This window comes from Perognathus longimembris, chromosome 8 (genome assembly GCF_023159225.1).
Source record: "Perognathus longimembris pacificus isolate PPM17 chromosome 8, ASM2315922v1, whole genome shotgun sequence".
NCBI lineage: Eukaryota > Metazoa > Chordata > Mammalia > Rodentia > Heteromyidae > Perognathus > Perognathus longimembris.
The window spans coordinates 8102122-8126744 of record NC_063168.1 but is presented as its reverse complement, the minus strand read 5'-3'; the positions used below and the strand labels follow the sequence as shown (position 1 = coordinate 8126744).

At 46.3% G+C, this 24623-nt stretch overlaps 1 protein-coding gene across 2 annotated transcripts in view; it reads left to right on the top strand.

Annotated features, from left to right (window-relative positions):
- Tgfbrap1 (transforming growth factor beta receptor associated protein 1) overlaps positions 1-24623 on the top strand; it is a 53849-nt gene that overhangs the window by 4390 nt on the left and 24836 nt on the right. For both annotated transcript variants that reach the window (XM_048352474.1, XM_048352473.1), the window contains exons 2-4: positions 15805-16506; positions 20903-21097; positions 22626-22780. In XM_048352474.1, the coding sequence (XP_048208431.1) occupies positions 15819-16506; positions 20903-21097; positions 22626-22780 (1038 nt within the window). In that variant the 5' untranslated portion in view covers positions 15805-15818. The remainder of the gene's footprint in view (positions 1-15804; positions 16507-20902; positions 21098-22625; positions 22781-24623) is intronic.

Here is a 24623-nt window from a genome sequence, read left to right as displayed (position 1 = left end):
TGAGGGTCAGCGTCCTATCAAATGCAGCACTCTGGGGCTTCCAGAAGGGGCAGCTAAGGGGTCTTCAGGGATGCTGTCAAATGGTGCCTTTGAGCAAGCAGCCTGCGTACCTCAGGTGTGTCTATAGGCTTGAAGCAGCCTTTGTCCATGTATGGTAGATGTCCGGTGTCCAAATGGTGTGTGTACGTATGGTACAGGTACATCTTAGCATCTACCATCCCAGGCTTGGAGCTGCTTTCACCAACATATGGTACATATACAGTAGTGTGTGTACATCTGGTGTGTCTGTTGTCCAGGTTTGGAGGCAATGTGACACCTAGTTAAGGGCATGTGCCTTGTAGCTAAGCCACCTGGATTGGAATCCCAGTGGTCTACCTACTTACTAGCCATGGCCTTCAAGCCTTCTAGATGCACTCTTCTTCCTCCTGGGCCAGAAGCAGCAGGATAACAGCATCCCCATCTAGCTCAAGCTCCTGTGTGGGAACTATTTCAAAGGAGCAAAACCCCAAGCAACACCTCTCTTCTTTTTTTAGGGGGCAGGGGGCCTATATAATTTTTACTATGTTGCCCAGTCTGGTCTTGAACTTGTCACAGCTCAAGGGATCCCTCACTCCAGCTTGCAAGTGGCTAGTACTACAGAGCTTCCCCGCTCCCCTATTCACAGAACAGAACTTATTCATACCAGGAGTGTTAAGCTAGAACATTATCCTGGAGAGAAAAAATCACTTTCCAAGATTGTCAATAAAAAGATCATAAAGGGGCTGAGAATGTGGCTTAGCGGTAGAGTGCTTGCCTAGCATGCATGAAGCCCTGGGTTCGATTCCTCAGCACCACATAAGCAGAAAAAGCTGGAAGTGGCACTGTGGCTCAAGTGGCAGAGTGCTAGCCTTGGGCAAAAAGAAGCCGGGGACAGTGCTCAGGCTCTGAGTTCAAGCCCCAGGACTGGCAAAAACAAAAGATCATAAAATCTTTCCAGTAGCTCACTGTTATGGTTTGAGAATAAAATGTCCCTCGTAGGCTCATGTATTAGGACTTGGATGCCAACTGACCAAGTGATTAGATCGTGCAATCTGACCTAGTCAATGCATTAATCTCTTGATGGATTCACTGTTTGGTGGTGTTATTGGGAGGCCATGCAAAGTAGGATGTGTATGTAGATAGAGGAGTGGATCATTGTAGTGTGTCCTTGGAGTTTTATCTGCCTGCTTCCTTCCTGTAGTTATCTCTCAGCTTCCGGTCTGCCATGATGTGAGCTGCTCTCTGTCTTGTTGCTGTATTAGCCATGAAGAGGTGAAACCTTGGAAAAGGGTTCCTGAAATCTTCATGTGGGGTATTTTGGTATAGTCAAAGGAAAAGGAGCTAATCCTGGTAGCTGGCTTGGCATTTCAATTCTTCTTGTACTTTGAGACATTAGCACTCAGACCTTCTGAGCAACTGCCTCCTTTCCTGCTAGCACACCATCCCTTTCTTAGGGGGATGATGGGACCCAGGGCCACACACCTGCTAGGCAAGGGCTGTACATCCAAACTGCACCAGCTCCTTCTTGTCTACTCAGTTATTCTGCAGCAAAATAATCAGCAAACTGTGATTACATGTTTCACTTCAACTTTTTGTTTTAAAGTAATTCTGGGCCTACTTTGGAGCTGGAAGACAGTATCATTCACAAACGTTTACTCCTAGTGTGGTGATCAAACTTAATAAATTAATACTATGAAGAGCTTTTTTTTTTCCTGCTCTAAGACCTTTTTTTTCTTTTCTTTTCTGATTACAACTAGTTACTGAGTCCTTGGCCTCTGGTCATTAGTTTTATCGTGTGTTTTTTTCATGATTTGGGCCCTCTTGAAGGGTGTGTGGGATTTTGTTGAAAGTCTCTGTTTCTAGTGCTTTCTCACGATGATTAGGCTGCTGCCAGGTGCTTTGGCAGGAGTGCCACAGAGGTGACATGCAGCTATGACACTGAGTCACATTTAAATTCTGGGCTGTGTTACATGTCCCCTCCCCCACCAGGTAGGAGGAGAAGCTCAGATGAAGCAACCCGGGGTCCTGGCTGTCTCCACTGTCCCCAGGCTCCCGGGCCCGCGGGCCCTGGTGAGCCACAGTGGGAATGGGGTCTCTTGTTATCCTAGGTGCTATCCTGGAGTACAGATTCCTTGTCTCTGCCACTAAAGAATTAAAGGCAGAAAAGTGTTTAAGGTAAAAATAAGTGAGTTTATTTGAAAGTGAAAAGAAATCCATGGTAGGACTCTGCTAAGACGGGGGTCCCACAGAGAAGTCTAATGAAGCCCTCTTTGAGGAGAGTCTCCATCGTTTGGGGCTCTTCCCATACAAGAAGCACCATGCGCCACATGCTATGTGCCACGTGTTTTGTTATGTCTGCCACGTTTTATCCCCATCTACCTAACAGCTCCCTTTCTTTGCTCCCTTCACACTACTCTGCATGTCTACATACTCCACATTATCATAATAGATTTCCTTGAGGTCTTAAGAAAAAAAAATGGTTTTTCCCACCTAGGGAGCCAACCAGTGCTTGAAAAACAGCTCCACACTTTCTTAGCATGACAGAAATAACTGTGTGTGTGTGTGTGTGTGTGTGAGATCATTGAGCCTTTAAATCATACAACCCTTCACTTGACTGTGGACCGTTAATACTTTCCTTGATCTTGAGGCCATGTCCATTGATGAGTCAATTCATATCCTAAGAAGAGAGATTTGTCTCTGAAAGTTACCTCAGTGTGTCTTGTAGGTAATGGCTTGAGGTTTTGAGGCACTAGTGGGGTTTTCATTACATATGTTGTTAGGATTGCACGCGTGGCTCAGTCGTGGAACACTTGTGTAACATGTGCAAGGCCCTGCTTCCGTCCTCAGCATCATGGATGGAAGGACGAGGGAGAGAAGAAAGGAAGGCCGGGTGCAATGTGCCATCTCTTTAGATGCGAACCTTTTAGATTCTTCATAGGATCTTGGAGGGACTGGAGGTGATAGTTTTAGTAGGTGTTACCTGTTAACGTTTTACTTTGCTCGCTTGTCACAAAGTACACATCTGAAGCTATCTGACAATGGAAGACTTTCGTTGTCCCAGTTTACCTATTCCTGACCCAGCCAATTTTGAGGATGTGATCTAGTTCTTGTCCGAAGTATAATGTAAGGAATTAAAACTTGCTTTTACTCTGAAGGATAGGGCTTGCGTCCAACATTAGACTAATGAACAGGTTAAATGGATGCAAATTTTCTATGTGAATATGTACAAGAGCCACCCAGAATATGAGGCTGAGAGGTCGATGGTGAAAGCTTAGGTAGCCACCTGAGCTGAGGAGAGGAAGGCAGATTATTAGAGGGTGAGGGGAAGGAACCCTGGTGAATAATGGCTGTTTTGTTATACATAATGGCTCTTTTGTTATACAGATTAATCTTTTGGGTAATCTCCTCAGAAGGCTGACTACAAGGTAGTTTGAGCATCCCTATCTGAAATCCTAAATGCTCCAAAAGCCAAAGTCTTGTCAGTGTCCTCATGACATCACAAATGGAAAATTCCACGCCTGATCTCCTGTGACTGGTCTCAGTCAAAGCTCAGGTGTGTTACATGTGTTGTACAAAAATACCTTCAGGCTCTGTGTGGATGAGTTACATGTGAAACAAGAATTTTATGTTTAGATGTGAATTCCACCCTTAAGATACCTCATTATACAAGTGCACATATTCCAAAGTCCAAAAAACCTGAAATCTGAACCACTTGTGGTCCCATGCATTTCAGATAAGGAAGCCTCATCCTGCGGCCAGTCTGTTAATCTTTAGTCTCTTTCCCTGCGTCTTTCCTGAAGCAGGGACAGGACCTTCAGAGAAAAATGCTGCTCTTCATATTTCCCAGTCGGCACACCAAGGCACCACACTTCAGAGTTTTTTCTTGTTTGTTTCCTTTCTGAGCTCCAACAATAGCATCAGAAATAGCAGGGTGCCTGTAGCTCATGCCTATAATCTGAGCCACTCAGGAGGCTGAGATCTGAGGATCAGGGTTCAAAGCCAACACTGGTAGGAAAGTCTGTGAGACTCTTATCTCCACTTGACCACCCAAAAAGGCCAGAAGTGGAACTGTGACTCAAGTGGTAAAGTGCCAGGGTTGAGCACAAAGTATCAGGGACAATGCCCAGGACCTGTGTTTGAGCTCCAGGACTGGCATTATTTAAAAAAAAAAAAAAAGAAGTGGAGGAGGTTGGGTGGGGGGGAGAAGGAAGAAGAAAAGAAAAGAAGAAGAAAAGGACCTACAGGCCAAAAGAAAAGAGAAGTATACACAGCTATATCCACCTGTTCTTTCTGAGCCTCTCAGCACACCAAGGGAAGCATCCCAAGCTTGGGGGCTGGTTGGTGCCTGTCCGAGGGAGCTACAGATGTGGAGGCTGGCTGCTGGCTGCTGTTTCTGCGTTGCTTCCACCTGACGAGGGCCATTCCATGAGCCGCCCCACGGGCCTGTGCGGGCCTCCTGCTGGGATCCAGAAGCACTTGTGGCTCCTGCGCGTGCCGTCTCCTTGGTCATCTCAGGACAGCGATCAAGGCAAAGGTCTCCTTGCAGATGGACTGTTCCTCCTCCCTTGGCTGGTCTGCTTTTGCTCTGCCCCTTGGGCTTTTTCTTTTCTCTCCTGATGACGTAGCACCAATATAACTGTTTGTCTTAGAGCTGTGACCCACCAGAAGCCACCTAGGCTCTGCCTATTTCTCCCGGCCTTTCTAAGGTAGGGGGAAACCACCACAACTTGGATTGGTTCCTTCTTCAGTTCAGTTTTAGAAACACGACACCATCTTATGGTGATTCTCCTTTTTAATGGAAATTGTTGTTTATGGTCTTAGTAAATATGTTTACCCAAGTTATTTGAGTGAGCCGTCTTAAACACGTTTTTCTATAAAAGGAAATTCCTTTATTCAAATATAGAAGCTTTAAAAAAAACCCATTGTGCTTTTTAAAGTCACTTCACATTGTTGGCAGAGCAAAGAAAGAATATCCCTAATGCCTGAGTCCCTAGGACCAGGCCTCAGCAGCTGACCTGTGGGTACCGTGCTGTCTTCTATACCTCTTCCTCAGAAACCACGTCCATTTGCTCAGGGGACCCTGTGGGATTCTGGACTGGACGAGGTGGTGGTTTTTCCTTTGGGGTTATCTTGTTAAATTCCACCCTGCCCCTGTAGTTTAGGGTAACTTTTTGTGGCCTGGTACTTTTAATCCCTCAAGGAGGTATGCCAGAGGGTAGTTAGGGCTTAAGAGCAGTCTTAATACATGGTTGGTGTGTGGAGTACCACTCAGGACTTAGATGCTGTCTCAGCTTCTTTGCTAAGGCTGACGTTTGAACAACAGCTCTTTGCTGGTTAATTGGACATAGGAGTCTCACAGAATTTTCCGCCTGAGCTGACTTCTGAGATCCTCAGATCTCAGCCTCCCTAAGCAGTTAGGGTTTTTACAGGTATGAGCCACTGGTGCCTGGTTCATGTTTAGGCTCTTTATAGAACAAGACACAAGTGAGCATTCTAGAACTTTGGAGTAGAACTAGGGAGTAATAGGAGGAGGTTGATAGCTGTGTGTGTCACTTCTTCCTCGGGGACTGGCTGGCTGCGGGGGGCGTGTCGGAGGTTTGCCCTGTTTGCCGAGTCTTGAGTGCATCCTTCACAGGGTGACGTCCCTTCCTCAACAGAGTCTGTTTTTGTCTTTTTCCAAAACCAAAAGGATAATGACAGAAGAAGGAGGTGATAACTGCTGATCTTCCCTAGTGGCTTCACATCCAGCCTGTCTCTTCATCTACCTGTTTCAATGACTGTTTCTATTGGCTTATCATGAACGATCATAAACTAAGAACAAAAGGGAACAAAGAAAACCTTCCTGTACAGATAGACATAGCAAATGTAACTTGAGATTGTGTGTGTGTGTGTGTGTGTGTGTGTGTGTATGTGTGATGTTACTGGAGTACTTGGACTTGTGCTCCTTAGTAGCTAGGATTATGGCCATTAGTCATTAGCGCCCTGCTTCGATAGCATCCTTTTAAAACACACACGAAGAGCACATCTTTAGCTTGTTGCAGGAGAACACTTCCAGCTAGAGGCTGTGATGCCTATTCAGGCTTGCATGTTGTTGTTTTTTTTGCCAGTCCTGGGCCTTGGACTCAGGGCCTGAGCACTGTCCCTGGCTTCCTTTTGCTCAAGGCTAGCACTCTGCCACTTGAGCCACAGCACCACTTCTGGCCGTTTTCTGTATATGTGGTGCTGAGGAATCGAACCCAGGGCCTCATGTACATGAAGCAAGCACTCTTGCCACTAGGCCATATCCCCAGCCCATGCTTTTTACTTTCTGTCTTTTGAAGCCCATTCTGCTGCCTAAGCCTCTGAAGACCATTTCGTTTGAAAGTCACGAGGTAGTTCTAGAATGGGGATTTGGGAGTTTGTTTTGTTTTTCAGATGTGTAGGTTGCATTTTTCAGATGCAGGTCTATGTTAAAGGTGACCCTTATTTCAGGGACACATTTTGTGATACAACAGGTGACATTGAGGTGGAGAAGTATTACTGCTAGAAATCCCATCTTATTAGATGCCACTTTGCTATAGCATTCTTTGGGGGCGGGGGTGGGGATAATTACCATAAGTAGTATACAAAGGGGTTTCAGCTCAGCATATCAGTTTAGACAGTGCCTATTTTTTGAGTGCTGGTCTTAGGGCTTGAATTTGGGGCCTGGTCACTGTCTTTGAGGTTTTGGTTTGTTTGTTTTCCTCAAATCCAGCGCTCTACCACTTGAGTCACAACTCCACTTCCAGCGTTTTGATGATGAGTTGAAGATAAAACTGTTGGGGCTGGCTTTGAACCTTTATCCTCAGATTTCAGATTCCTGAGTTGCTAGGATTACAAACATGAGACACTGGCGCTGGCTTACAGTGTTTTTCTTTTTGCCTGCTGGCCTGTCTGCCTTCCTTTCTTCTTGCCTTCTTTTCTTCCTTCCTTCCTTCCTTTCTTCCCTTTTTTTTCCAGTACTAGGACATGAACTCAAGGCCTTATGCTGGCTCAGAGGTCATTCTACCCCACGAGCCATGCCTTCAGCCCAGCTTTTTGCTGGTTAATTGGAGACTTTTCTAGGGACTGGCTTTGAATTGTGATCCTCTTAGCTCAGCCTCCTGAGCAGCAAGGACTACAGGCTACCTATGTCAGTACTTGATTTGTTATAGTGTTCTTTTAGTAAAATATATTCATTTCTATCCCAGTTCATGAGTTTATGTAGTTTTGTGTATTTGTAAGTTAAAATATTGACATGTATATCGAGAAACCTCTTTCTGCATCTAGTCTTTCTGCATTAGAAATGTCCTTAAAAGTCGAGTCTGTTCTTTGTGCTGCGACTTGTTTCCTGATGGCTGGCCTGAGTGTGTGGTATACAGAGACATTACCAAAGGCAGTTAAGCTGCTAAACCATCCCGAGTGGCTGAGAAGAGAGCACGCAGGTACTTAGGTGTTCCGGAAGGTTGCATAGAGGTGGATCAAGGCTCAGGAGGTGAGGCGCAAGCCTTCTGGAAGCTTCCCACCACCGTCTGTGTCCCTTGGAAGCCTTCTCAGAAGCTGTCTCACAGAAGCTGTTCCCCTGCAGTTACACTGGGGGGAAGCTCACCCCATGTGAGTGTTCTGTCCTTTGTCTTCTCATATCCTTGGGGATTTCTTCTTCAGTTGTGGGGCTTGAAACTCAGGGCCTAGGTACTATCCCTGAGCTTTTTTGCTCAAGGCTACCACGATAACACTTGGAGTCACAGCTCTACTTCTGGTTTTCTGGTAGTTAATTGGAGTCTTATGGACTTTCCTGCTTGGGCTGGCTTTGAACCTCGATCCTCAGATCTCAGCTTCCTAAGTAGCTAGGATTACAGGCATGAGCCACCCATGCCCAGCTTCTAAGGGATATTTCTCTGGGAAGTACTTAATGTGATACCACACATTGGGCTTTTATATTCTGAGTAGTAGATATACTACTAGATATACTACTAGATAAAATGTAAACTAACTACTGAGCTTACATGAACTAAGACGTTACAAGTAATTCACATAGATATGATAAATATGCTCCGGGGAAGTGAAACTTTAAACAAGGACATGCAGTTTGTGAATTCTACCAAGCTTATTAAACTAAGGGGTCTATTTCCAGGGTCAAGCTTGGGAAAATAAATGCTCTATATACATATGTATGCAGGTATATACACATATGAATGTATGATATACGTACATATTTACTTCCAAATCATGTTATCTTTAATAACCCAGCAGTAACTCAACACACACACACAATTAAACTTTACTTGCTCTATTTAGGGCGAGTGAACCATGATTGCCTCAAAAACCAGGATCAGAGATCATGATGAGAGGGTCTCACGGGTGGGAGTCTGCCTCCAGGCTCAGCTGAAGGCGTCCGGAAACGGATGGGACCCTCCGAGGACCAGACGGCCTGCTGGGTCACCAGCACCTTGAAGCTTTCTTTTCTTGATGGTGACTCAGTGGAGTAGTTGTGGTCCAGAAGTGAACAGGACGATCTCAGCAGGTCTCTTGTCCCGTAGGGCAAACTCGTTCAGTGTGTAGAACCCGTCCCCCTCCTCATTTGAGCTAATACCGGAGAAGCATGACCACGCTTCAGCTAAGACTTGCCATTAAGTCTGTCTACCTGAAAAATGTATTTAAAAATTGACCTTTAGTATCTATAAAAGGGCACATGTAACCTGTGTACGATACAGCAAACAGTAATAAAAAGCCATGCTCAGCTTAAGGAAGCGTGTTGCTCCCTGAGAAGTCCAGTGTCCATGTATCTCAGGCCCGTACCCCCTAGCTGTGTTGCTTGTCCCTGTGAGACTTGCGTAGGATTCATCCCCAGAGTTGTTGTTGTTCACTCTGCTGAGGAAACTTGTCATCACAGTTCCTGCATGGTCTTACCCCAGATGGAAGCTAACTCTATTCCTGTAGCTTTCATGGAGCCTGTTCTCAGTGATTGCTGCAAGTGATCAGGCCTCAAATATGTTGTCAGTTCAGTGGCTATAAAATAAAATCTCTTCTGATTATAATTTACACTCCAACTGATTCATCAGGCTGAATGTCTCATTATATATGCTGGATAGTCATCTTTTCCAGGGGAATCCCTGCTTTTGTAATTTGCCCAGTCTACTAGACTTTACCAAGGGAACTTTTGCTTTTGCTTTCCTCCTGCGTCATGAATGGGAACCAGGGCTTCCTACATGCTAGGCAAATGCTCTACCACTGAGCCACATTGCCGCCCCCCCTCCACATGTCTTTTGAAGAACAAAAATGTTTTAATATGGATCGATTTATTTCTTTTTCTTAGGGTTTGCTCCTTTAAAATCTCATTTTAGAAAATTTCCCCCACTCTAAGATGATGGGCTTATTGTTTGTTCCATTGTTCTCTTCTAAACATTTTAAAGTCATGCCTTCTGTACTTGAGAATATTAAGGATCTGAAATCATTTTCACATGTGCTGTACCACAGGACTCCACTTTCTCTGTAGCTATAGGTAGCTGTTGTGTACGTTGCTTTTGGGACATGCGCATTTATGGTGTCAGCCTATAATGCACAGTTGCCTTTGTTGTGTTGTTTTATGTACAGGCTTCCTCTTGGTTTCCAGCTGTGTCATCTTCCAGGAGCCTTATTCTAGCCCCACACTATCTTGTACTAGGAATGGAACACAGGCTCTTGGTTGTACTAGCCAAGCCCTCTAACCCTGAACTAAATCTTAGCTCCTGCCATACAGATTTTAAGAGTCTGTTTTTTGGTTTGGTTTGTTTTTTGCCAGTCCTGGGGCTTGAACTCAGGGCCTGAGCACTGTCCCTTGCTTCTTTTTGCTCAAGGCTAGCACTTTACCACTTGAGCCACAGCGCCACTTCTGGCTTTTCTATATATGTGGTGCTGAGGAATGGAACCCAGGTCTTCATGTATACAAGGCGAGCACTTTACCACTAGGCCATATTCCCAGCCCTGGAGTCTGGTGTTGTTTTTTTTTTTTTTAGTTACAAGCACACAGATCCATACTGGTTAGAATTTGTACTGGAATGGCATTTTTCTCTGGGTCTCTTAAGGCAATATTTTCATTGTCAAGGGAGTTTGCCTACAATGAAACACATACAATTAAGTATACAAGTGAATGAATTTTGACAAATTATACATTTGCATAACCAATAACTCAAACAAGCTATGTACTATTTCCGTCATCCCAGAAAGTTCCCTCTGACCATTTCCATTTCTTAGTTACTTTGTCCGTTTTAAAGTAAGTACTTCTGATTTCTGCCAACATAGCTTGGTGTTGTCTACCTTTGAGCCTTGAGCTATGGTGGCACAGCGTAAATGTGGTTTCTTTCACTCAGTGACTTTGAGTTATCCTTTTTTTCCTTTTTCACTTTCCTCTTCCTAGAACCATGGACCGTTCCAGGCACCCCTGGTATTTTCCCAGCCCCATCTCCCAGTAGTCCTGTCATTTTTTTTTATTAGTTTATTCTTTTGCATGTCACAACTAAATGTGGATAAAAATAGGTATAACTTGACTGCATTGTGATTTTTAGGCTACTATGAAGAAGCTTGCTGAGTATGTCTTGTATGAGCCTGTTTATGGCTATAGAAGCACTTCCAAGAGATATAAAATCATAAGAAGAAGTTAACGGATCGGTGCATGCTTGTAAAAACCTGCTAAACAAATCTCCAGAGCAGTGCTACCACCCGGCACTCCAACAAAATCAGAGATTGCTCCCTTGACGTTTGATCTTAGTGTGAAGTCTTATTGTGCCTTAAAATATTTCTGGTGACTAATGAGCATCTTGGTACATTCTTTTGGGTCCTTGTCGTCTGAGAAGAGCCTCTTGGAGTCATTGGCTCTTGTAAACCATAAATTTGTCTTATTAATATTGGCTTATATTTGGTATATATTCTGTATGAGTCAATTGCCATGTGTATGCATTGAAAATTTTTCTCCCAGTCTGGGGCTTGACCTAATTGTCTATTATTGTGTCTTTGTGCTGGTTCTGAAGCCTGAATTCAGTGCCTACGGGCTGTCCCTTAGACTTCCAGCTCTTGCAGATTCATTGGAGATGAAGAGTCTCATGAACTTTTCTGCCCAGACTGGCTTTGAACTGTGATCCTCAGATCCCACACTCTTTTTTTTTTTTTTTTTTTTTTTTGCCAGTCCTAGGCCGTGAACTTAGGGCCTGAGCACTGTCCCTGGCTTCTTTTTTGCTCAAGGCTAGCACTCTGCCACTTGAGCCACAGCGCCACTTCTGGCCATTTTCTATATATGTGGTGCTGGGGAATCGAACCTAGGGCCTCATGTATACGAGGCAAGCATTCTTGCCACTAGGCCATATTCCCAGCCCCAGATTCCACACTCTTGAGGAACTAGGATTACAAGTGTGAGCCATTGATGCTTACCATGGTTTGTTTTTGAGACAAGGTCTTACTATGTTGCTCAAACTGGCCTTGAACTCCTGGACTCGCAATCCTTTTGTCTCAGACTTACAAGTAGCTAAGACTAAAAATGCACAAACCCAAGTTAGCTATCCTACGTATTAATTACCTACTCTGTAGTTCACAGTGATTCCTAAAATCTATTAGTGTAGACCTACAGTTTTCATTTTCAAGATTGGGCAGTTCTAGACTCTGATTTCCATTGACAGTTTAAGAACCAGTTTGTTGATTTCTGAAGACAAGTCTGCTGAGAGTGTTTTTAGGTCTTCCTTGATGTCCAACAACAAGATTTTTATGGTTTTATCCATATGGTTTTTGATAACTATTTGTGTCTATATGCTGGTCCTGGGACTTGAAACTCAGGGCCTGGGTAGTGCCCCTGAGCTTTTTTGCTCAAGTCCAGGGCTCTACCACTTGAGCCACAGCTCGACTTCTGGCTTTCTTTCTTTCTTTTTTTCTTTCTTTCTTTCTTTCTTTCTTTCTTTCTTTCTTTCTTTCTTTCTTTCTTTCTTTCTTTCTTTCTTTCTTTCTCTCTCTCTCTCTCTCTCTCTCTCTCTCTCTCTCTCTCTCTCTCTCTCTCTCTCTAATAGTTACTTGTTAGGAATTCCACGGACTTTCCTGCTCGGGTTAGCTTCAAACAGTGATCTTCACATTTCGGCCTCCTAAATAGCTAGGAGTACAGGCATGAGCCACCAGCACCCAGCTTGTTTGAGAATTCTTTTTATATCTTACTTTTTTTTTTTTTTTTTTAGTACTTTTTTTTTTCTGGTCCTGGGCCTTGGACTCAGGGCCTGAGCACTGTCCCTGGCTTCTTTTTGCTCAAGGCTAGCACTCTGCCACTTGAGCCGTCGCACCACTTCTGGCCTTTTCTGTTTATGTGGTACTGGGGAATCGAACCCAGGGCTTCATGCATGCAAGGCCAGCACTCTACCTCTAAGCCGTAGTCCCAGCCCCCCCCCTTTTTTTTTTTTTTTTAGCACTTTTTAAGATTACAAATTCTTCTTTTGTTTTTCTTTTTTTTTTGCCACTCAGGGCCTGAGCACTGTCCCTGGCTTCTTCCCACTCAAGGCTAGCACTCTACCCACCTTAGCCACAGCGCCACTTCTGGCTGTTTTCCATATATGTGGTGCTGGGGAATCGAACCAAGAGCTTCATGTGTAGGAGGCAAGCACTCTTGCCACTAGGCCATATTCCCAGCCCCGGATTACAAATTCTAATTATTGTCTATATGTACACGTGCAGATTGCTTTGATATATTGATATTTTTAATACTTTTAGGTTCTTATTCTAGTACCTGATTTTTGGTCTTCCCTATACACATTGTTGAGTATAATTTTGTCTCTATTTTCACTTTTTTGTTGTTATTTTATCTTGTGTTTGTACTATGGCTTGAATTCAGGGTCTCAATATTCTCACTTGGATTTTTTACTCAAGGCTGGCACTCTACCACTTGAGTTATAACCTCCACTTCCAGCTTTTTGCTGGTTATTGGAGATTAAACCTCTCATGTTTTTATCTGCTCAGGCTTGCTTCAAAATATGATCCTCAAATCTTAGCCTCCTGAGTAGCTAGGATTACAGACATGAGCCACCAGAGTCTGGCTGTTCTGTTTTTTAAAACTATTCTGTATGGGGCTGGGAATATGGCCTAGTGGTAAAGTGCTCACTTTGTATACATGAAGCCCTGGGTTTGATTCCTCAGCACCACATATATAGAAAAAAACAGAAGTGGCGCTGTAGCTCAAGTGGAAGAACACTGGCCTTGAGCAAAATGAAGCCAGGGACAGTGCTCAGGCCCTGAGTTCAAGCCCCAGGACTGGCGCAAAAAATATATATATAACTGTGGGCATGTGTGTGCGTGCTGACAGACTCATTATAGTGTTGAGTAGAGAATATTTTGTTAGGGTTACCATAACAAACGTTGTGGTCTGGCTGCCTTAGACAGAAGCATACTCTCACAGTTCCAGAGTGTAGACATCTGTCTATGTCAGGGCTGTGAGAGAGAATCTGTTCCAGTTCTCTCCCAGAACATCTGGAAGTATCCGTAGATTGTGCCTTGTAAGTCCTGGTCTTCTCCCTGTCTTCGCCTGTCTCTCCTTTCTATATGTCTACATCCAGTTTCCCCTATGGTGAGCACACAGTTTTACTGGCACTTGCCATTGTGACCTCTGAATTTGATCATCTATCAGGATCTTGTTGCCACCCAAGGTCACAATCACAGATGGGGGGGGGGGACTTCGGAATATTTTGGTTGGGACTTAGTTCAGCCTATGACACATGGAATATTTATTTATTTATATTTTTGCAGTACTGGAGATTGAACCCAGGGCCTCACAAATTGTTCTTCAATTTGAGCCAAATACCCTCTGGCCCCTATTGGTTTGTACGTTGTTGAGATTGGATCTCCCTGCTTGAACTGACCTTAGACTTTTGATCTTCTTGCCTCCACTTTCTGAGCACCTGAGATTACAGGCATATGCCATTATGTCCAGCTCTAATAATAAAAGACAATAATAGACATTTTTGTCTTGTTTTAAAGGGAATGAGTTTGAAATTTTGCTCCTACGGGTTTTGTCTGTTTGCTTTAGAAGGATAATATGGAACAAGTATTTGTTGTGAATGATCATTGAATCTACTTAATGCTGTGCCACATCTTTTGAAATATGACTTTTTAAACTTGTAAGTGTGGTGAACTAAACCGGCAGATTTCCTTACCTTACAGCAGTATTGCATCCCAATGTACCACATTGTATACTTTTAGTATATACTCATTGCTTTAGCAGCTCAGACGCCAGGGCTTCGAGATGCCCGTGCCCAATCTTCCAGCAGCCCTGGCCTTTCCACACGGTGTCCTTGCATGGCAGAAGGGACAGGGAGCTCTCCTGAGCCTTTTCGGTTTTTTTTGTTTGTTTTTTTGTTTTTTTTGGCCAGTCCTGGGCCTTGGACTCAGGGCCCGAGCACCGTCCCTGGCTTCTTCCCGCTCAAGGCTAGCACTCTGCCACTTGAGCCACAGCGCCGCTTCTGGCCGTTTTCTGTATATGTGGTGCTGGGGAATCGAACCTAGGGCCTCGTGTATCCGAGGCAGGCACTCTTGCCACTAGGCTATATCCCCAGCCCTCTCCTGAGCCTTTTCGATAAGGATAACTAATCCCTTTCTGAAGGGCTTCACCATCAGAACCTCCCCCAACGGGCCCATGAAAGGGGAGCCGTGGGTGGAACTCATGGAAAGTTGACAATGACAATGACAATGACCCAGACATTCAGACCCCAGGACCCCAGGCCCGGGCGCCCTCTGGGAAGGGAGCTGGATTTTCACGTGTAGCTGCTGTTACTCCAGTAGATGGAAACCAGGACACAGTGTGGTTCTAAAATGTTTGAGGTGATGCACACCAGAGTGAATCTTTTCCTTCCCCATGTCTGAACCTTTCTTGAATATTGCTGAGTTGTTCTAAGTTTTCACCGGAATGATTCAAAGGATAAAGGAATTTCATCAGTCAGGAGACAGCCCTGTTCCATCTTGGGACAGCTTGTATGCTGGAGGGGAGGCGGACGTCCTCGTAACTCGTGGTCCTCTCTGTGGAATGGACATGATTCTGTGTTCCCTGTGATTCCTGCCCTCACAGGTGTGGGGTTTGCTCCGGGAAGGGCCTTTCCTGCTTAGAGAGGCCGAGGGAGGCCGTCTTGATATTCTGTTGCCTCTGACTTCATAAGTTGTGAGAGGAGAGAGTAGGAAGCCCCATGGCTCATCAGTGCCTGTGTGCCGGGGATGTGCTCACAAGCCTGTGAGCAGCTCACCGTGCCACTTGGAAGATGTTCAGAAGAACACTACAGCACAGCTGTGCTGCGGGAGGCAGGTGTGCGGCTGAGCCAGGGTCCGGGCCTTCCTGGGAAAAACATGGGCATTCCACACGTGCTTTCTGCCTCCGTGTTTCTGGAAGGTCCTAGAGTTGTGCCAAGCTGTTCTATCAAGTGCAGTCATAGAAAGGAAGGGGGAAAGGAGAGCACCATTTCTGCTCTTGGCCTTGGTTTCTGTGGAGGAACACAGGTCTCCTGCCTGCAGACCTGTCTCCCAGGAACGACCGGGGAAGTTCCCCAGAGTGCTGGGCCCTGTCAGGAGTTGGTGGGCTGCACCACCAGGCTGTGTGTGCTTACCCTGTTCTCTACCCAGCGTTCCCGTTGTCTGGTGGGGCAGGTCACAGGAAGATCTCATTCGGGGGATTTGTATTTTGTAGCTCAAATGCTGAGTAGGGAACGAGCATGTCTTAATAGACGTTTAGAGTATGTCTTACTAGACGTGGTGTTTCTGTGCGTGCCTCATTGCTCCGGGATTCCGTGTCTCCCTCTTCCACAGAGCACCCTGCCGGCATGATGAGCATCAAGGCCTTCACGTTGGTGTCCGCCGTGGAGCAGGAGCTGCTGGCGGGCGACAAGGAACGCATCCACATCGAGTGTGTGGAGTGCTGTGGCAAGAACCTGTACATCGGCACCGCGGACTGCTTCATCTACCACTTCCTGCTGGAGGAGAAGACGCTGCCCGCGGGGGCCGCCTCCTTCACCGCCACCAGACAGCTGCACAGGCACCTGGGCCTCAAGAAGCCCGTGAACGAGCTGTGCGCAGCCTCGGCCCTCAACAGGCTGCTGGTGCTGTGCGACAACTCCATCACCCTGGTCAACATGCTGAACCTGGAGCCCGTCCCCTCCGGGGCTCGCATCAAAGGCGCCGTGACCTTCGCCCTGAACGAGAACCCCGTGAGCGGGGACCCGTTCTGCGTGGAAGTGTGCATCATCTCGGTGAAGCGCAGGACCATCCAGATGTTTCTGGTGTACGAGGACCGCGTGCAGATCGTCAAGGAAGTGTCCACCCCGGAGCAGCCCCTCGCGGTGGCTGTGGACGGCCACTTCCTGTGCCTGGCCCTGACCACGCAGTACATCATCCTGAACTACAGCACGGGCCTCTCCCAGGACCTGTTCCCCTACTGCAGCGAGGAGAAGCCGCCCATCGTCAAGAGGATAGGCAGACAGGAGTTCCTGCTGGCCGGCCCGGGAGGCCTGGGTGAGGAGGGGCTGGAGCACTGCCTGTTGCCCTGGGGCTGGTGTGTGTGTGTGGGGGGGGATCCCCAAATGCATACTGCAGCGGGAACAAGGAGTCCACTGGGAAAAGTTAATGGTCACGCGTTGCCTAGCGACAAGCTCTCAGAAACCCATTGTGAGGCAGCATAGGTGTTGGGTGGTCCTGGAGTCTCCCTCCCTCAGCTCAGGCAGCTAAGTGGCATAGCAACCTTGGGGAAGGAGCTGGCCACAGTCCCATCTGCAATCTGCTGAGGACCGAAACGTCCTTCATTGCCTGGAGGTTCAGCCTTGCTGAGGATGTGTGGTGAGACTGTGGCAGAACCACGCGAGGTTGACCGATGTCTCATGGCTAGTGAGCGCTGCGACTCCACACGCCGGGGAAGGAGGGATCCGTCCAATAGGAACAGACCAGTCACACGCAGGTTTATGTTGTGCCGACGTGGAGGGGAGATTATTTTAGGGAAATAACTGTAAGGATAAACATCTGTAAGCCTCTTTCCTAATTTTGTGTTCCCTTTCTGCCAGTATCTTGAAGCTTGAACTCAGCGTATCATACTCTTGCTCAGCTTTTCCACTTTTGACGGGAGTTCTACCAATTGAGTCATACCTCCACTTCCAGCTTGATGCTAGTTCATTGGGGATCGAGTCTCACAGACCTCTGCCTCGGCTGGCTTTAAACCTCAATCCTCAGAACTCAGCCTGCTGAATAGCTAGGATTCTAGGCATGAGCCATGGTCACCCAGTCTCTTGATTGCTTTGCTACCACCGAGTCAAAGCTCCATTTGTTTCAATGGGGTCAAAATGCATAGTGGTTATTCTAACCGCGAGTCTTGCTTTTTGTCTGGATCAAAATTCCCCCGTTTCGTGCTTTCTGCTATAACTGCAAAGACAAGCACACACTACCATGCCCAGCAATTTGCAGTAAAATGTCGTCTCGTGAACGTTTTGCTCTGGCTGATTCCACACTGTGTCTGGTCCTTCCCGTCTCAGCCCCCCCTTTTGGCTTTCCAAATAGCTAGCATGACAGGCACGTGACACCGTGGCTGGCTTTTACTCTTGTGATGAGATCCACCTGACTGGCTTGGAACTTTGTTCATCCTGAGTGGCCAGGAACACAGGTACGAGTCACCGCGTACCACTCAGATTTTTACTAATGGAAGAAAAAAAAAATTTGCCGCAACCACTCTTTTCTTCAAAAGAGTGCATTTTTTTAATTACAATTTTTTTTGATTATGGAAAGCATATATAAACTTATAGTACAGAGAATAGTGTAATGAATCTGAGGTAGTCACCACCCTCCTTCAGCCCCGTCAGTTCTTTACACACCGGCCCACTCTACCCCCTCTGCTTGATTTTGAAGCAAGCCCAGCTGGCATCATTGCAGTTCATCTGTGGACACTGGAGTATGCAGTTCAAAGAGTCAGACACATACACAGAAGGAAAACCACGATAACTGTTTCGAACTGAAAAAAAATGATAGTAGCTCCTTGTCATCCAATATACAAAGCGTCTTGCGTTTATTCTATTTTATCATAGATAATAGATGTGCCTAACGACACGTACACTTGCGTTGTTTAAGTACTTGTATATTTTTTTCCATTTGTAGCAGTTCCAACCAAAGCCTTAAGTAGCCATTGGTTCATAGGTCTGACATAAATTTTCTTTGCCTTTAGGTTCCTCCTCCCTCTGTTTTTCCTTAAATTTTAGTTGACGGGAGTCGGATGGTTTTGCAGACAATGGCTTATGATGGTTTGGCCCCCTAGTATTGTTCAGTGAGCCACTCTAGGCCCTGTGATGTCTGTGGGGGGTTTTGCAATGGATAATTAGGAGATTTTTCTTTGCTTGCTTTGTGGGAAACCAAGACAACTGTACTACTGTCAGGGATTACACAAGGCCTTTTCAGATCCCTTCCTGTTGAGGGGAAGCTATTGATGGCCATCGCTAGACCCATTGGGTATGCCAGTGGGCAACATTGTGTTTCTGTGGTTTCCTCCTTTGGGTATTCTTGAGAATACTTCAGTGCAGCAAACTTTCTCCTCCTTGATTATTTGGTTATCCCCAAATCCTTTGTCATAAAAAGGCAGCGTGAGGCGATCCCTTCTGCCTTCTACAACTGCCTGTTGAATAGCCTCATTGGGAACTGTTAAGTGCCAGAGGTGTGCTGTTTCCATCGGTGCCCGTTGCCTCATCCAGGTAAATTCCTAAGCCCTTTGACTGTCTAGAAGTCCTATAGTTCCTTGGCTTTCTGGTGTGTGCTACTCTTTTCATGTACTTGAAGTCCTAGGTCTAGTTCCTGTCACTCCTCGCAGCAGCGCGCTGTTAACAGCCTGGGCGCTGAGGTGCTGGTAGTCCGTGGTTCCTAGGCATTTTGGAAGTCAGTGCCGGGAAGTGCACACTTTGAAGCTGACTCCATTCTAACACCACGTGAGGAGGACCCCTCTACATCCTGGTGTCTCCTTTCAGCCACACACATCGAAACTCCCACGTCCCAAGTCCTGCCCTGTGAGCACTGCTTTGATCAACCCCACGGCGCGTGGAGCAGAGCTGCTGTGCCAGCCCGCTGTCCCCACAATGCAATTACCGGGAAAAGCCTCGATTGGTGCTGCTGCCTTTTGTCCTTAGGACATTTAGCAGTCAGAACTGCTGTGTTTCCCGTCACTGGGACTCATTCCCTCCTGTGTGGTTTTGCCAACAACTGGATGTGAAGTCACATTGATTCCCGCCACTTTACCTTCAGATTTTAGGAAATTGCCTGAGTTTTGTTTTATGTTTTAGTTATATAAAACACAGTTCTAAAGTAGGTAGACATAGCAAGGCCTACTCAAAAGAAGACTAGTATATGTTCTGCCCTTTACCTGCTTTCTCCTTCTCTCACTCATGGCCTTTATTTTGTGGGCTTATCTTTCATTTTTAAATAAAGCTTATAAACAGAAATGTCAATATTTATATCTCCCTCTTTCTTAACTAAATGTTAGCTTTGCTTTGGCTGAGTGTGTGTGTGTGTGTATACACATACGTGTGTGCATGTGCCCACGTGCCACGCATACGTATGTGTACATGCCAGTACTGGGGCTTGAATTCAGGAGCCTGGGTGCTGTCCCTGGGCTTTTCTTCTTTTTTTTCAAGGCTACTTCTCAAGCACTGAAGCCACAGTTCTACTTCCGGCCTTTTTTGGTGTTTCATTGGAGATGAGAGTCTCCATGGTCATTCCTGCCCAGTCTGGCTTCGAACTGCAATTCTCAGATTGCAGTCTATGTAGCTACAATTACGGTGTGAGCCAGTGGTGCCTGGCCCAGAGCTGCTTTTAAAAGTTTTATATAACATAATCTAACATTTCCGGGTTTTTTAAGTTGCTGGGTTTTTTTTCCCCCTATAGTCAGAGTTAACCTCAGGGCGTCACTCACCTGGCTTTCTACCTCTTGAACCATGCCTCCAGGCAAGCTTTTTGCTGGTTAACTGGAGATAGTAAAGGAATATAACCAGCTCAGAGTACAGCCAGCTCCCGGAAGAACGCTCAGTGGAGTGAGCACATAGTAGGTTCCCAGTGAATGTGTGTGAGGACATGGAAGGGAGGAGGAGCTGGGGCCCAGGCGAGCCAGCTGAACTCCTACAGAAATGTCACGCACCGTTGAAAAGTGGCTGTTTCCCCAAGAGGATGTGTGCTTCAACGCAGGTTAGCAAGGAGCAAACATTTTGAACCTCATTTTTAGAAGCAGATAACTGGCGTTCTAGGTAAGGTAGTTCTCTTTGTAAAAGTCCAATAAGGTTCTTTGCACTTGAGTGTCCCTCCCTCCCTCCCTTCCTTCCTTCCTTCCTTCCTTCCTTCCTTCCTTCCTTCCTTCCTTCCTTCCTTCCTCCCTCCCTTCCTCCCTCCCTCCCTCCCTCCCTCCCTCCCTCCCTCCCTCCCTCCCTCCCTCCTTCCTTCCTTCCTCTCCTTTCTCCCTTCCTCTTTCTGTCCTTCCTTTCTTTCCCTCCCTTCCTTTCCTCCCTCCCTCCCTTCCTTTTTCCTCCTTTTTTCCCCTTTGTCTCTCTTTCTCTGTGTGCTGGAACTGAGGTTTTAAACTCAGGGCCTTGGCACTGTCCTTTAGCTTTTTTACTCAAGGCTAGAGCTCTACCACATGAGCCACACATCCACTTCTGATGTTTTGGTGGTTAACTGGAGATAAGAGTCTCACAGACTTTCCCGCCTGGGATGACTTTGAACCACGTGCCTCCCATCTTAGCCTCTTGAGTAGCTAGAATTACAGGCATGAGCAACAGGCGCCTGGCTTTATTGACTTTCTTGACATACGAGTGGGGGAAGAAGGTCTTTGGCACTCAGGAAGTGGGGGAGCTTCGGTATTCGGGGACGCGCTAACGCCTCTGTCCTGATTTTTCAGGCATGTTTGCCACCGTGGCTGGGATCTCGCAGCGGGCCCCAGTGCACTGGTCGGAGAACGTGGTCGGGGCAGCCGTCTGCTTCCCGTACGTCATTGCCCTCGACGCCGAGTTCATCACAGTCCACAGCATGTTGGATCAGCAGCAGAAACAGACCTTGCCCTTTAAGGAGGGCCATATCCTGCAGGACTTTGAAGGTACTTGTTGACATAGAGATGCTCGTGAAAGCTATATGGCAAAGCTTTCCTGATGCTAATGCAGTCAGTGAGGTTAAGGACCCATCTGGAATGGCTTCATGCTGAGCAGGGACGATGCACCCACGAACGACGCTTCCGTGTCTGTGTCTCAGCAGCTGCAGCAGCTGGAGGGCTACAGGGAGACTGGCCCTTAGTGCGCTGTTACAACAGCGTAGATCTCCACAGACAAGGAATAAGGCCCCTAGGAGAGCAGAGGAGGAAGCACTTCCTGGAGCACTTCCCGGAAGGGCTTCCTGAGGGAGGTGGCATTTGAGCCAATCTTGCGGATGTGTAAGAGTCAGGCAAGCAGCGTGAGGTGAAGATCCTCCGGGTGGAGGGTGCGTGTGAACAAGCACGCACGCATGTGGGCTTCCGGGCCCCCAGCAGCAGAGCAGCGCCGCAGGGCGTGGTGTGTGAGAGGGAAGTCCGAGAATGACACCTTCTCGGATACACGCCAGCTTCACTTTCCCTGCGGAAGGAGCATGAACATGAGCCACCGTGCTCCCTCCACCTGCATTCAATGGTGGAAAGTGCAGGCTCTTAGGACCTGATATACCTGAGCACCTGTCTCCTAAGAACAAGAGCATCTTCCCCTTAGGCCTGATGCCTGTCCACACCTGAGGGCGTAGAGCCATGGTGGGGTGCTGTGGAGACTGAGCGGTACCAATGGGCTCAGGGTTGTGGGAGTAGAGTGGGCCGTGGTAACCCTCCCTCCCACGCTGTGTGTGAGCAGAGGGAGGCTTCCAGATCAGTGGCCCCAAGCAGGGGAGGGAAGGCCTGATGAGCCCAGGAGGAAGATCACTCTCATTGGGATGCCGAGAAACAGAGAGGAAACCCTGATGAGCTTGCTTGCTTCCTGTGAGCAGTTAGTGCTTATTAGCTGGACGTTTCTTGAAAAGGGGCCAAAATTAATTTGAAAGCTCAGTAGCCGGAGTTAATCTTGGCATTGTAGTCCTACCCTTCCACAGGTCACCTGAGGCTCTGACAGCTACAAAGACGACCATTTTGGCCATGAGCCACGTGACCTGGCAGGATGGTAGAGAAATGAGAAAGTAAATAGAGGTGGGGGAAGGAGGGCAGGAAATACTTCATCGTTCAGACTACTGAAATCAATCTTAATGTAGGTACGCTAACTTGGAAGGAAAGGAAAAGAATTTCTAATAAATTTTGTATGAGGCTTGCTCTGAAACTTGTGTGGACTCTGTATTGCATATCTCCTACACGGAGTTTAAATTTACTAGTATTTACTTTAAAAATGCTAAGGAGCAGATGTTATTCTTTGGCATTGTAATTCTAAGAGTTTTTCTTTTCCTGACAAGTTTGCAAGAGAAAAGGAGGGATTAACTTACAGTTTCTGCAGAAATTCTGCTGGTCAAACTGGAGAAATTGGTAAGCAAGGCAGATAATGATTCGGACTGAGAAAGGCTAGATGTGTTCTTGTAAGCAGTGCTTTTTTTTTTCTTTCCAATAATATTAAATTTCTTCCCAGGAAGAGTGATTGTTGCCACAAGTAAAGGAGTTTATATCCTGGTCCCATTGCCTCTGGAAAAACAAATACAGGATCTACTAGCAAGCCACAGAGTGGAGGAGGCTTTGGTTTTAGCGAAAGGAGCCCGGAGGAACATTCCAAAAGAAAAATTTCAGGTTTGTAATTAACCAGTTCCAAGAAAGCATGCCAGTTAAAAAACATCTGGATTTAAGTCGCATACTCGACATCAGACTCGACAGCCTGTACATGGCTTTCTGTGTTCCTGATTTCTTTCTTTGAAAACATCTGTGGTTTATAGGTAAGGAAACAGGTTGCAGAGCCCCTAAATAGCTCAACTGGGGTTACACAGCAATAGTGGAGAGGTCAGGTTTCAACTTTGGATCTGATTCTGGTCCTGGTTAGGCTGAATGTCTTTGTAATCAACATTCTTCTGAGAATAATCACTGATGTAGTTCTTATAAATGGAAGAATGAAGGAAGTTGGGTCAATTGGCCTTTGATTTTGGAATTTGTATTTGTCGGGACAGGGTTGGATTAAAATTTTGACCTGTCCTTTGTAGGAAGTCCTTTGCCCATCACATTGATAAAGTCCTTAGATTTCAGGAACCTCGCTGATTGATTGCCTTAGGAATCCTTAGTCTTCTGGGTGCTAGGATTGCAGGCATGTAGCATCATGCTCAGTGTGGGGAAGTATTTTTTGTTTAGGGATTTGAAATCAATACATTGTACATGCTAAGGTGGTGCTCTATTGTATTAGCCAAGCTTCCAGCCCTCTTTGGCTTTTAGTTATTTTTGAAGTCATATCTTGCATTTCTCCCCGGGCTGATCTCAGACCCAAACCTTCCTGCCTATGGCCTCCTGTTTCTCTGGTGTTACAGATGTGCATCTCCTAGGCCAACTTGTTGGTTGAAATAGGGTCTTACTAACTTTTTGCTTGGGATGGCCTTGAAACATGATCCTTCTAATCTCCCCCTACTGGGTAGCTAGGATTACAGACAGGAGCCACTGCACATACCAGCCCTAGGAGAAAACTTTTAATGCATTTAAGAAACTTTATCTTTAAAATGTAGTTGGTAAGCTTGGCACCAGTGGCTCACACCTGTAATCTTAGCTACTCAGGAGGCTGAGATCTGAGCATCGTGGTTCAAAGCCATTCCAGGCAGGAAAGTTCATGAGACTATCTCCAATTAACCACCAGAAAACCAGAAGTGGTGCTGTGGCTCAAAGTGGTGAAGCAAAAAGCTCAAGGGTCTGGGTGTTATCCCTGAGTTCAAGCTCCAAGACCAATGACCCTCCTACCCCCACCCCCAAAAAAGTGGAGTTGATGTGTTAGCATCAACCTTTGTAGAAATTGCTACCACATCAGATATTGGCACATTTAGGTTACTCTTTGAGACTAATTTAATCTTGATGTGTGAGCATGTACTTCATGTGACTTACTACTTGGTCATTAAAAGTTCTCACAGATGAATAAAGTCAGAATTTTTACATAGTTCTTGGAATAACATTGGACAGAATGATGTGTTTGGGCCTCAGTTGCAGCACAAAGGAAAGGGCAGGTTTTGACACTGAGGAAAACAAGGTGTGTCAGTTGTTGGCTAGGGTTAGACAGAAGGTATCTTATCTATTTGTCTGCACTGATGAAGTTTACCTCTTTGCTCTTCACTGACTGATCTGAGCATCCAGCAGGGGGCAGCAGAAGCAAAAAGAAAGCCACAGTCAGTGCCGGGCCTGATTCTGTGCAGGGCACTTATGTAGGTTCACTTCCACTTTGGGTAGCCTCCCCCTGCCTGGGCGGTAGACACAGGGTCAGAGTCAGATCTCCTGCGCCGTTTGCGTCTGGCTCCTGTTCTTTTGTAAAGAGGGGCTGTGTTCTGTTCAGTGCCCTGTCACCATGTAGGTCCCTCAAGGGCCATGATGTGTGGGGGTCAACACCCACCCTTCATTTTACACACACACACACACACACACACACACACACACACACACACACACACAC